General features: G+C 44.8%; 1 protein-coding gene across 6 annotated transcripts in view; it reads left to right on the forward strand.

The window, feature by feature from the left end:
• The window catches only part of LOC121599617 (serine/threonine-protein phosphatase rdgC-like), a 49683-nt gene extending 38165 nt beyond the window's left edge, over positions 1 to 11518 (forward strand). For all 6 annotated transcript variants that reach the window (XM_041927555.1, XM_041927560.1, XM_041927557.1 and 3 more), the window contains 4 exons: positions 2929 to 3114; positions 3230 to 3482; positions 5972 to 6150; positions 7828 to 11518. In XM_041927555.1, the coding sequence (XP_041783489.1) occupies positions 2929 to 3114; positions 3230 to 3482; positions 5972 to 6150; positions 7828 to 8547 (1338 nt within the window). In that variant the 3' untranslated portion in view covers positions 8548 to 11518. The remainder of the gene's footprint in view (positions 1 to 2928; positions 3115 to 3229; positions 3483 to 5971; positions 6151 to 7827) is intronic.
• The last annotated feature ends 1865 nt before the right edge of the window (positions 11519 to 13383 follow it).

Here is a 13383-nt window from a genome sequence, read left to right on the forward strand (position 1 = left end):
TCGTTGGGTCACAAACTTTTCATCACACCCCGGACATGGTTGCAGGATCGCAAATCCGTACCCACCTCACGGATTAGACACGATCAGGAGCCACGAAAAGCATGGAGCGTGTAGGGAAAGTTTTAATTGTGCACCAGCAGCCTTCGGGGAGCAGCCTATTTGCTGTGAGATTAGGTTGGGTATCCGTTCCCGTGCCAATTGACCCATGCTCCTGGCTATGCCGCTTGGTAGGCAAAAGTTATCCAATGTAAATTTGGACACCCGTCCGCGTACGACAGAGGGAGCCAGTTTAAGTTATGCAAAGGGCCAAATTAATTTCCTCGGCTAAGCGGTTATGCGATTCAATTGATTGTTGGTGCTGGACATTCAAGCGGTAACACTCATGCGTGGTAACCCGCACGAGGATGATATTTACCCCGATGGAAAGAGCCACAGTAAGCTTTAGATTAGATTATCAATGTTCCTGGGGGACTTTCGTTGGAAAGTTTAATTTGCTAAACTTGTTAGTAATAGAGCAATAACAGGAATGGCAAAAGTTTTAACTAGCTGGTGATTGTGTAGTAGTTTCTATTCAGTTTACAAATCATTGAGCTGCAAAGAAAAATATGTGCAATACTGGTAACACCGATAAACGATGTAGTTAATAAGAGATGCAAACTGTAACCTGGTTGTCTGAAAGAAGTTCTTGAATTCATTTACTAATTGGTACATGCAAATAGGGATTTTAGGGATCACAATCTAAAAGCTTATATTGAAAGTTTGAAAGCTTTTAAAAATATTTATCTAACATAAGCGTATAAGTTCCCATAGACCAGTGCTGCAAAATGTCATGAGTATCACGAGATTTTCACCAACGAAAACAATGAACATATCCGTGGTAGCTTGATGCTCATTGCTGATAGTCAATAAAAGTGCGTCATGACATGCTGAACACGACATGTGAATTCTTGTGTCCAACGCGATACTATGACTGACAGGCTTAGCTTAATCCCGCGCGCATCATGATTTTTCCTGGCTGTGAACAGTGCTGCCACTGTTTCAGTCATTAACACTCATGACTGAAACGAAGCTCAAATCAGATCACGTACACAACTGAGATGATCAGTGACGATACTCAAACAGTTGGAAAATCAATCACATGCTTGGTGACATTTAGTTTAACACCCAACTTTTGGTCACTCACTTGATCACAACATTTCTGTCGGCGATAATCGCGACATTCTTGGAATATACTTTGCGCGTGAGCTCTAGCAATAAAATCAGCATCCTTTCTCCCTCTATCTGTTTTGATTATCTGACGGGTCAAACAGAGCGAGAAAACATGCTCATTTTGTTTCTTGGAACCACTCGCACGCACCGCATATCTCGCATGACTACCGTGATGATCTCCGACCGATAAAATGTCATGACCAAGTGACTGACCAAGAGTTGGTTGCACACAATGTCACCAAGCATGTGATGGTCACACCAACTGTTTGAGGCTCGCCTCTGATCTTCGCAGTAGAGCTCGTGACGCTGAGATGATTTTGTTTCAGCCAGAATTTGTTATGACTATGTCAGTGACATTTTGCAAAATTGATCACAGCAAAAAAAAAAAATCGTGATATAGTGACTGACCAAGCGATGGTCCCAAACATGTCATGAGCATGTATTAGTCACACCAATCGTTCTGAGTATCACCTCTGATTATCACAATTGAGTACGTGACGCTGATATGGTTTTTGTTTCAGTCAGATTTTTTTATGACAGTGATAGTGACATTTTGCAGCACTGACATAGACAAATGATCCCATTACTTCCGAGCAGCTCAATCACAAGTAGCATACCACAGCAATTTTTTTTTACATGAATAGAAACCAATTCTTAGGCAATGCGGCCGAAGCCGTTCTTTCTGAATAAAAAAAAAGAAAACCAATTCCCATCCCTGCTAAATGCACCGTGAAACGCGGTCATTGGCATTAGTTGAGGCGCAAAATTAATAACACAGTCACACAATCCGGCACTTTCCCATTTGTTTCCATTAAAAACAAAACCCCACCATTACGATTTGTGAAATGGGGAAAGCATGTTCTGTACAGTTACACTTACATACACACACATGCAGTTGGTGCATCATTGAGCGAACTGGAACTGCGGACACACAGAACAGAACAAATAGACCGAACGGTGTCCGCCAAAAGGGACAAGCGAACCCACGTTGGGTGTTGATAACCGGGTACTTTATTGTAGGTGTCAGGGAAATGCACTTTGCTCCCGGGTGTGTCATCCCGGGCGTGTGCGGAGGTTAAACGAGCCCGAGCTCCCGGAAGCGGAAGCACAAAAATGGTGTACAATGCAAACAACCATTTGCTCTTTGCCCCGTTTGCTGTTTGTCGTGCAGTTTTTGTTGTGTGCTTTTGTGCAGTGTGTTGCATTACAAAACCCCCTAGTCAGAGTCTTTAGTCGTAGGTCGCGATCCTGGCCGTGGCTACTGTGTTACGATACATGCAAGTTATGCATGCATGCATGCATAACCAGAAAGTGCAGGATGATGAGTGGGCATGTTTGTGTCGAGGTTCCATTAGCCGTTGCGTTTGGAGACTTTCCCGATGCAGTGCTGCGTCTACCGGCAGCTTCCTGCTGATGCTGGCGTTATTTGCATATTTATTGCAACGGCTACCCACATACACACACGTTTGATGATGTGCAAACTCTGTTCGCTCGCTTTATCCTTTTCCTGTGGGCAATCTAGCAAACCCCCGGTATGCCCGTTACGGTCGATTTAATCAACTCACTTGGCGGGCGGTGAAAGGAAGGCAAAACATCTTGATTATGATTGTGCAATCGAACGTACCGTGCAGCGTGCGGATGGTTTTATCGCCCAATTTTACCGCTTTACCGCACTGCGTTTGGTTTTGAAAAAACGTGTTTCATCTTTCACCCTGCAAGGTGTTCGACATACTGTGGAGCGACCCGCAGCACACCGAGGGCTGCCGGCCGAACTCGTTGCGCGGAGCGGGCACCTACTTCGGACCGGACGTCACTAGCAAGTTCCTACAGCGCTACAAGCTCCAGTATCTCGTCCGCTCGCACGAATGCAAACCGGACGGGCATGAGATCATGCACGGTGGCAAGGTAAGGTACCGTGCGGCGTGTTACATCGGAAATCTGAAGTGTCTGAAGGATGGTTGATTGATTTTCCTCGCCCTCTTCCTCTCTCTCTCTCTCTGTCTCTGTTTCGCCATCGCAGGTCATTACTATCTTCTCCGCATCGAACTACTACGAGATTGGCTCGAACAAGGGTGCCTATCTGAAGCTGGATCCGCAGCTGGACACGCACTTCGTGATGTACACGGCGGCCGCCTCCAAAACGCGCAAGCTCACGTTCCGCCAGCGGGTGGGGCTGGTGGAAAGCTCGGCCCTGCGGGAGCTGGCAGCGAAGCTGCGCGAGCGGCGGATAGAGCTGGAGCGGGAGTTCAAGTCGCGCGATCCGGAAAACAAGGGTAAGTAGGGGAGTGTTTGGCCTGGAGGAGACTCGCCCGTAATCAGTGCAATCAGCAGCATAAGGATGGGAAGGACGGAAAGAAACTGGATGGCAGGTGAATTCAGCCAAGGTGGAACGGATACGGCTGAGCTGTGTGAGCCTGTCAGTGTCAGCCGGGGTGCCGAGGCATTATCGTGTAAAGCCACAAGTTTATGGCAGCTATTGGATGGGTTCGAGATTCACATTCTCGTCACGGTGGTTAGCACCGCTCGGAACGAAGGAACAAAAAGTAGTACAACGTATATTTACGAGACTTATCTCATCTCGGGGCGTTCGTCGTTTTGTTCCGCCGATAGTGTCCAAACAAAACCAGATCTCAACGTGCTCGGGCTGGCCCTTTTTGTTCGTGGACTGTGATATCTTTCCGTACTTTGTGTTTGTGTGGCTGTGTGTGTTACAAAGAGAGAAAGAGCGTCATTGCACAAAAACAGCAAGCAAGACTCTCCAGCCGTCCGAATGTCCCGGTACATCCAATGGAGAAGAAAAGATTACCTAAACGGCAGGACGTGACATGTTGAGGACAGGATTGAAAAGATTTATCGCACCAAGGGTTTTTTTCCCCGTTGCTTCGGCAATGTGATAGTTTGGTCGTTTTGTTCTTTTGTGTGTGTGTGTATTACATCGAACAAAAACTTGAAGAACATTCCAACTCCCCGTAGAGTTACTTCCCTCTTCCCTGGAGGGATTGGTTCGAAGCTGTCGGGCGCAACGGGCAACGGGTATCTCAAAATTGATGACTTCAAGACTCGAGGAGGGATGAATGGGATAAAACAGGAAGAGGAAAAAGGCGTGCGGAATTTATGATTGTCGATAAAATGTCATTTTCAACCATCTTGAAGCGAATTGGAGTTGGTAAGCTTCCTGGGCTGCAGATTCCATGGTCAGAAAACGGGCGCGAAAACCGCTACCAAAGATGCGTCATTCGTCATTCGGTTGAAGGAAAAGGTGCTGCTCGGTAGGTCGACAAAATACCTCCAGCCAGATTCTGTGTTCGTGTAAATCCCGCTGCTCCCGGTGAAATGAATAATGTGGATGGGAAAATAAAACATAATCCCTCTCCCGATGGCTGCGATGGCTCGGAGGGTCATTGGACACCCGGCTGGACGTTGTCGTAATCTACACCTGACCGGGTTTTAGGGGAGGAGTGGGGAGGTTTCTTATTTGGAACTTACTGCAGAAGCAGCGTAGTGTAGTGTAGCAAGAAATAAACAAACAACGGACCCGAAAATACGCATTTCTTCCTTGCGACACACCGCTCCCGCTCTTGGGGTTGTCCGCAGTCCGGGGGTTTCTGCTTAATTCGGCAGAAATTTTATGACTTTCGCCGGAAATTGCTAGACCAGCGACATTGGAAGGTTTGCAACCAGCTTCGTGGTGGTGTCCCGTTGGGAACACACAACACCATGGGAAGGGCATTTTGAACCTTTTTTTCCTCTCTACAGAACCATTATTAACTTTTTTGCGCTCTTTAGCAGCTTTATTTTGTTGCGGACGGAAGGCGCACAAGTACAAACAGTTAGCAAAGTTACCCGTCCACTCGTTCGTTCCTCGTTTGTCCGGGTTTTTTTTCCCCATCGGCGACAATGTATTACCGTAGGATCTACTGAACCGTACTGGAAGCCGGGAGAGATCATAAAATTTCCATCAGCGTCGAAGACTAGAACCTCGGTAGTCACCACAGTGAGTGGGTCTTTCTTGCTGCTTGCAAACCCCTCCCGGAGGAGATGTGAAGGGCAGCTTTGATACTCGTCCCATGAAGAAGCCAACCACGACCGGTGAAACACCCTCATTGCTAAATCATTTCCCGTGGTTCTCGTTCTCGTGCGTAGAAGGGTTACCTCCGCAAGCTTGGCGTGTCGATGCGATTTAGTACGGTTCATTTTCTTTGTGGCAGTTTGATGCAGTTACTTGTTACTGTCCCTCGTCCCTTTTTTTTGCTGCTCGCCTACCCTGGTCCAGAGTTATTTGTCCAACGAGTGAGTCGTTTACCAGGGTTGCACTTAACGTAGCGCGTAAAGGTCGGGACGAGATTTCGTACCTCATTATCTGTTTGTATTATGGGCTACGCATAAGAAAAAGGGAAGTCGAATGGGAGACATTTCATTTTGAACCTCGTTTATATTTTTAATGTCAAGTTCGTTACGAAAAAGGAGAAAAAGTGAAGTCACATTCTTGGAGATGCTCCTAGGAAACGGCACCGACAATGTCGTTAGGACGATTTATATTTATCTCAATATAACAAGCAGCGTTTTCAGTCCCCAATTCCAACTGCATCTTGGTGCGATGGTGGCAAAAAGCTTCGAAACAATACAAACGCCCTCCCCGGCACTGTTAATGATACCATTAGCAAGAACACCTGCCACACCTTGCCGACCATTCATCTTTGATCTGAAGTTATTTCTGGAACCGTTCCATTGCATCCGTTCCGTATTCGTTCTTCGTCCACAGGTGTGCTGCCGCTAGCCAAGTGGTGCGAAGCGCTGGAGAGCGCCACCAGCCTCGGTTTGCCGTGGCGAATGCTGAAGGATAAGCTTGCACCCGCCGATAATCCCACTGCCAGTACGGTCGCAACGGTGACGGAAGTCAGCTACCGGAAGACGCTGCATCTACTCGACACGGACTCATTCGTAAGTATAGCAAAAAAAAAGAAAAGAAAATGGATTACAAATACCCGGGGATATAGCTACTAGGTCAATGGTTTAGAGATGTGACTTGAGGCTAGTAAACGTGGAAGAATGTATCTCACTGCGTGATGCGGTAGATTGACGTGCTGCGGTGAAAGGTGGTGGTTAATTTTGTAACATTTCAAACGATGATGTTGCGCTTTTGTGGACATCCGAGATAGGGAGAGAGAGAGAGAAAAGAGAAAAGGGTTGTTTGTTTCCCGCGAGATCCGGGCTGGGGCTCAAATTTGTAAGTCAAACCCGAGCGCCGTTTGATGCCAGCTGGTACCCGGGTCTTCGCCGGTTCCGTCAATCATCGTTACTGCTGCAATGGGGCTGTTGACGTTAATGGCGGTATCATTTCGGTTAACCGAGATCGGGTTATCGCGCCGGCATGAAAACAGGCCGGCTTTTGAAGTGGGTATTGATGTAGAAAGGAATGGGATGAGTCGTCGGATAGCCCCATTTGGCAGTTGGCGTTAGATCGCTGTGGATAGATTAGGATTTTTGTATAAATGATATCTTTAAAATGGTTTGCCGGATTCAAACTTTATGGGAGTTCTGTTAAAAAAAACAAAAGTATTCATTTTGTTTATGATTTTTTAAAGGATACTTGAAACGATTTAGTTATTAAAAACTTGTTTTGATAAGTTAAATGAAAACAGAATTATTTTCATTCTCAAGATTAAGAACCGATTTAAATCTTTCGAATGCCATTTCAAAATATCTGATATATTTTTGGTATTTATTGTTGGGTTTAGTATCTGCCTCGCGGAATAATTTTTACAATTAAGTATAATTAAACTCTAAAATCAGCATTAGGTTTGCCCTTGATGGTTGAGAATTTCTTTGGTTTTATGTATACTGAAACCTGCGATATATTAAGAACGGTTTTTTCTAATTCAGAGTACCCAGACACACGCGTACGTTTCCGTAACATTGTCTGCCAAATTTCTAACACCAATTTGAATAGTTTAAAAGAATAACTCAATCCATAGATTACCTATAAAATTATTTAAAAAAAAGCAAAGAGACAGGAAATAAAATGGAGCAATAAATGAAGTTTCCAGTGAAATCTTCAACAGACATCGAATGACATAATAATTGACGGTTTTGTTGTGGATCTCCTAACAATGCGTGCGTAATTGTATCATTATTTGTACATTTTACGAGCAGCAGAAGCGATCATATCGGTTTTATCTCTCCCCTCGCAAAGGACATAAAAAGTCCTATGTCTATATTGGTATAATCATCCGATAGCTTTCCAGGAATAGACGACTTGGACAGAAGAGGGATGGGTATGACTAGCTTTATTACAAATGCCCCCCTCCAAGAATGTAGACAGCGTAGAGTATCATTCCCTCGGTTGACTATACCATCTGCCGGTGTACTACATTCGTGTCAGTGCGTCATGTCACTCGCACACGACACAAAACAAGTCGATCGGTACCGTACCACAAGCTATTGGGGTGCCATTTGCAAATGACACTGTACCGCCTCGGGTGCGATTGCTTACACAACTACCCTCCCTCCCTTTAGACAAACAAACGATACACCAAAACAATTTGTTAGCGTTCCGACGTGTAATTTCATCTTTCCTTTCTTCATTTCCGGGTGCGTGTTTGCTCGCTGGGCCATCAGAAATCGGCCCAAAACGGTACCACCTCCGTGGCGGAATCGCTGTACAAAAACAAGAGCAGCCTGGAAGCGATCTTCCGCATACTGGACAAGGACAACTCGGGCCAGATCTCGCTGGAGGAGTTCGGCGAGGCGTGCGAGCTGCTGCGGCGCCACTTCCCACACAACACGCACGAGCAGCTGCTCGACATGTGCCGCATGATGGACATCAACAAGGACGGGCTGGTCGATCTGAACGAGTTCCTGGAAACGTTCCGGCTGTGCGAGAACGCCAAGGAGCAGCTGCTGATGAGCCTCGAGGAGCGCGCGATAGCGGAGAACAACGGGAACGGGTCGGGCAGCGCGCTGGACACCATTGACCTGCAGCCGTCGGGCCCGGCGGCGTCGGCGGACCGGAAGAAGGACGGCCTGCCAGACAGGAACGGGAACTGTGCGGCAAAGACTGCCAGCGAGGACTGCCAGGCCAAGACGGATGGGCGCCGGCGGAGCAAGAAGCGTGCGAGCGGCAAGCGGGCCAACAGCGGGCCGGAGAACGGGGCGCCGGAAGCGGACGAGGACACGGACGACTACGAAGACTACGAGGCAAACGAGCCGGAGGAGGGCGAGAGCAGGGAGAAGAGCGCCGGCCCAGTGAACGGTACAGTTATAAGCTCATCCAACACTGCCGCTGTCGCTAATAGCACCGCCAACGGTGACACTCACAAGGACACCATCGTCGCCTAAACGGGGCACGGGCTTATGAGTGTTTCTTTTCCTATCTCTCTCTTTCTCTGTGTGTGTGTGGATGTGTTCGTATGTGTGTGTGCGTGTTTGCGTGTATGTGATTCCGATCTCCAAAGTACCTCCTCCAAGTTTGTTGCTGTGTTTCTATCGCTCCCTCTACCTTCCCATCTCACTGTACACTGTTTGTATCCGGCGTTTAGTACCGTGACTCCAAGTGCGGTGGAACTTGGAAAACAAGTTCCAGGATTCAGAAGGATTTGATCAGTGGAATAGAGCGTTACCTGAGTGAAGGAGAGAGAGAGAGGAAGAGGGAAGTGGATGTGAGGTAGAAGAGGTAAAAGGTTTCCCGCACATTCTTCCGGCCCTCGTACGGTTGCCCATCGTTGCACACTTTACAGTTTACAGGCAGCGTGTTTGACCCAGTGGTACTACAACAAGATGAAGCTGTCAAGGAGTTTTGCAGCAATAGTGCTGGCTTTGGTTTTGACACATGGCTTCTCATTAAGCTCACCTGTTGGCTTATGGGTTAGCAGCGGTACCGGATCAGGTAGGAGCACACAGAGCTTTAACACAACAATGTACAAGATTGTAAAAGGGACAGCTACAACTACATCTCAACATCTCGTTGAGTGGTGGATTACAGTAGGTACGTTCAAGCTTTTTATAGTCCTATCCTTGCTTCATGTTACCTTCATGCTGATTGCACTTTTAGTGTTACGTTACCGTTTACTTTTACGACAATCGTACTACAAGTTTTATTGATTGTCTGGTGTAAAACAGTAATGTTCAATCATTGAATCGTTGTAGATCTAAATTGGCTTCTCGCACTTCATCTACAAAATGTCTATTCCTTCTCAGCAAGTTGGCAATTCGCTCTTTGAAACGTGGTTAATATCCTCATCAATGGTCTGATGAATTGATGCACTTTTTTCATAAATCTAGGAGTAAGGAATTACTTTCACGAATACTTTTGGCTGTAAATTCAATATAATCAGTAAGGTACTTCTTTGTTGAATGGCAAGAATTTGCCTAGAAGTAGGTAAAACTTTTCCCGTCAATCAAATACTTAAGCTGACTTATAAAGAAATACGTCACTCAGACAGCTTTTTCAGTACAAACAACTTTTGTAGTATGAGGAAGAATCCTTCTCACTGTCAAGTATATGCAAACGAAAACTTGTAACGTTAAATTAAATTCAACGTCCTGCAAGTAAGTTCTTCCATCATGAATGAACGGCCCTGGCCCGCACAGCCGGTAACGAAAGACAGACTTGATGTATTTGATTTCCTCAAAACTTCCTCAACACGATAGGAGCAGTATTGAATTTCTCTAAGCATGTAATTCAAACTTGTATGCACAGAAATGTATTCCATTTTGTAGAGTGTGTTCAGTGGCCAGCTGTGTGTGAGTCTGATTTTTGCCGTTACTGGCGATCACTGCCACCACACATGTCTTGTTAGTGAAAAGACTCCTACCTTCGACGCTGAAGTGGAACGAAGCGTCAATCACTGTCAGTGGCGTTGCAGGAAGGATTTCAGAAAAAAATTCTTTTTGCCAAGTGTATTGATGCTTGAAATGTTTAACATATTCACAGCCGCAATTTTATTTGAAACGTTATGTGGCAGTGTAATGTCCAGCCGGAGCTTTAAGAGTGAGGTGTTCATATTACTAGACGAGTGTAAAACACAAGTTGAAGTATGGATTGATATTGTTCTACTTTATGGCCTCTAATCAAATAATGCATTGAAATGAATGAAAAGGCATAAGGAATTTAAGAAACGAGCTCTGGACACGATGTTGTGTTGGGTAAAACGAACCAAGCAACTAGCAATACGAAGCAAAAATGCTCACCTGAGGCATGGAAATAGCACCCAATCTAGCACTTTCTGACAACATCCATTACGGCTGGAGTAATTAACCTGGAGTAGCAAGTGTGTGTTGGTGTGTATGCTTTGTGATGCCCCATCACTCAACACGTGTGTGCCATGCTGCCAACATCACCAAGGGGAACGGAAAGCGAATAATTGCGATCAGCCAGGGAGTGGAAAGACAAAGACCCACTTAACTCATTCACAAACACACACACCGTCACACGTTTTCGGAAGCAGGGAGCATGCTCAAGTTTTTGCTTCATTTCCGGCCGTAATCAACTGGATAAATGGCATTTTTTCCTGTTCCAAACCCATGATGTGGGTGCCGGGTGCGTTTGCCGGCGTGGGCGAAAGCGTTATTCATCGCAGCGCCGCGTGGTACATTTTGTAGACCGAGTCGGTCAAGTTTTCCAGCATGTGTACTTGGTGGTTGCTTGGTGCTGTGTAATGGCACTGGTACGCATGCACCAATGCGAGAGAAGCGTTTGCTGATTAGCAGTTGATAGACAGGTGACCATAAAAGCATTACTCCAACGTCGTTAGCCGTTGCAAAACAGGAAAAGCGCTAAATGACTTCAATTAACGCTGGATTGTAAGTAAAGGTACATGCATTAGTTGTGTAGTATGGTGTCATTTGTTCTCACTTTTCTTATTGTATTTGGTTACCATTATAGCTCGATGTCACAGAACGTTTCATTAACGTTTCGTGTTTGATTGCCGGACTTTTTGCGTATTTTCATTTCATCCATTCAGCTTCATCCTCAATATCAAATCTTCTTTTCTTCTTCTCGCTCAAAACAGAATTGAACGGCCACTTTCTTGCTTTCTCCTCCATCCCAACCAGTCACAATACTTAATGTGTGCACTTTAGTAGCGTCTCTTTCTGCAGACTACACCGCTGTTCTTCTTAATGTCATTAACGTCAATAATGTGTCACTTTACTTGGCTGCGTGTATGCGAATGGGCCACTCTCGCTTGCCATCATCATCATCATCCTCCTCCAAGTCGCCGGCAGCAACACAACAACAATGCCGCCGAGCGTTGAGAAGAAAGCAGTGAACGCCGAAGCTCCTGCTTGCCTCCGGGCGGCAAGGGCCACGTACCGTCTCGGCATCGGTTTGATTCTTATACTTTATTATTTCTCATCCATTTTTACTGGCTCGATTCTGGTCGCTCAGATCGTTGGCTGTTTAAATGGCACTGAGTGTGTGAAAGTGTGTGCGTGTGATAAATGTTCATACAGCCATTAGATAAAGATTTTATGATGGAGAGTAAAAGCAGAAGCATTGTCATTACGTTGCCTTGGCTTGTCGAACAGTGTGGCATTGTTGGGCTGGTGCTGAAAGGTTAAAATAATGTCTCTGAATTTCGGTGTGCATTATTCGCGCTTCAAGTTTAATTCGATTAGAGCGCATTTATGGAGGTGAGCTTTTGCGTTGGAAGAGTGGGGTGACATTATCATTGCCTTTGACAATGGTTAGAAGCCATTGAGTGCATTTGATTTTAATTAAATTCAAAGGATGAATTCGTTTGAACGTGGAGAGGACATGTTTCCAAGAAGAGGAACATACAATATGGAGTGTTCTGTGCTGCTGTTAACATAATTAATTTGGGAGCTTCTTTTCAAGCATAATTTTGAGATTAATAGCAAACGTTAATTATTAAAGTAACGTCTTTCAAAATATAAAATTATATAAACCAAAAAAAAAAAAAAAAAAATATATATATATATATATATATATATATATATATATATATATATATATATATATATATATATATATATATATATATATATATATATATATATATATATATATATATATATTTATTTATTTATATATATATATTATTTTTCAAATTGATTTACAATTTATTTCGAAAATCTTCGGAAAGCTTTCCGTTGAGCTTTTTTTGCTATGAAGCACCAGGCTTCTCCATCGAGCGCACCAAAAAGGGGCTTAATATTTTTATCGCTTCAAAAGCATCTAAAAGGTCACACACAATTCAACCATGCCCAATTCCCCGGATGGATGTTAAAAAACATTTCAACGAAATCGAAATATTGTTCCCTGCACGATCCAATTTTCCTAGGAACGATAAAACCGAAACCAACCCGACCTGGTTGCCCCGTTTTTTCAAGCACCAGAGTAGTAGATCCACTTGTCTTAAGTGTCGTAAAATGCTGCTGGTATTATTTTCGAAGCACTTTCCTTCCTTCACACACGATATTGTAAACTTTTTGTTCCTGGTACAATGGCGCAACATTCTATTTGAGCGCGGTTCAGATTATTTTTTGGTTTTTGAAATTCAGTAATACCCTTCTGCCCCTCCTGCTTTTCGTAATCAGAAAGCTGATTACGGTGTGAAAGTTTCCGTTTTGGCTAACGTGTACTACCTGCGTTTTCTCTTAGCCGGCGGGCTAAGATCAAAGCTCACACAATCACACCAGCGTGCCAAATGTGATTTGTACGGTACGGCACGTGCCGAGCGCGCGTTGGTGCAGATGGCAAAACTTTGCCTCCAAATGGTTGTGGTTTTTTGATTTTCCCTTTTATCTGACTTTTTGGAAAAAGGCAAGAATGCGGCCCGTTCCCGGAGGCAAGGGCACGACACATTCCAAAAACCAGTGCAGACAAAGCAGGAAGTATAGCAGCTGTTGTGAGCTAAAAACGGACGAAAAAAGAACGTAGAAAAGGAAAAGTGAAGAAATAATTTGGTTGGAAGGTTTGGTTTCCTTTTTTTCCTTTTTTTTCTTTAACGCCAAAGATTGTGAAAGTGGTGTGAATTGTCCACACACATACACACAGGCAAAGGCAAAGAAGTGACACCAAGTGAATGTAAAGTATGCAAACAGCGGTGCGGGAAAATAAAATTATTCTCATCCGTTTGGCAGGTTGAATATTGAATCGGAGGTGATTTTTGCTCCCTTTCTTCACACAGTTTCACATCGCTGGCTCACTTT

The sequence above is a fragment of the Anopheles merus genome, chromosome 3L (genome assembly GCF_017562075.2).
Source record: "Anopheles merus strain MAF chromosome 3L, AmerM5.1, whole genome shotgun sequence".
Lineage (NCBI taxonomy): Eukaryota > Metazoa > Arthropoda > Insecta > Diptera > Culicidae > Anopheles > Anopheles merus.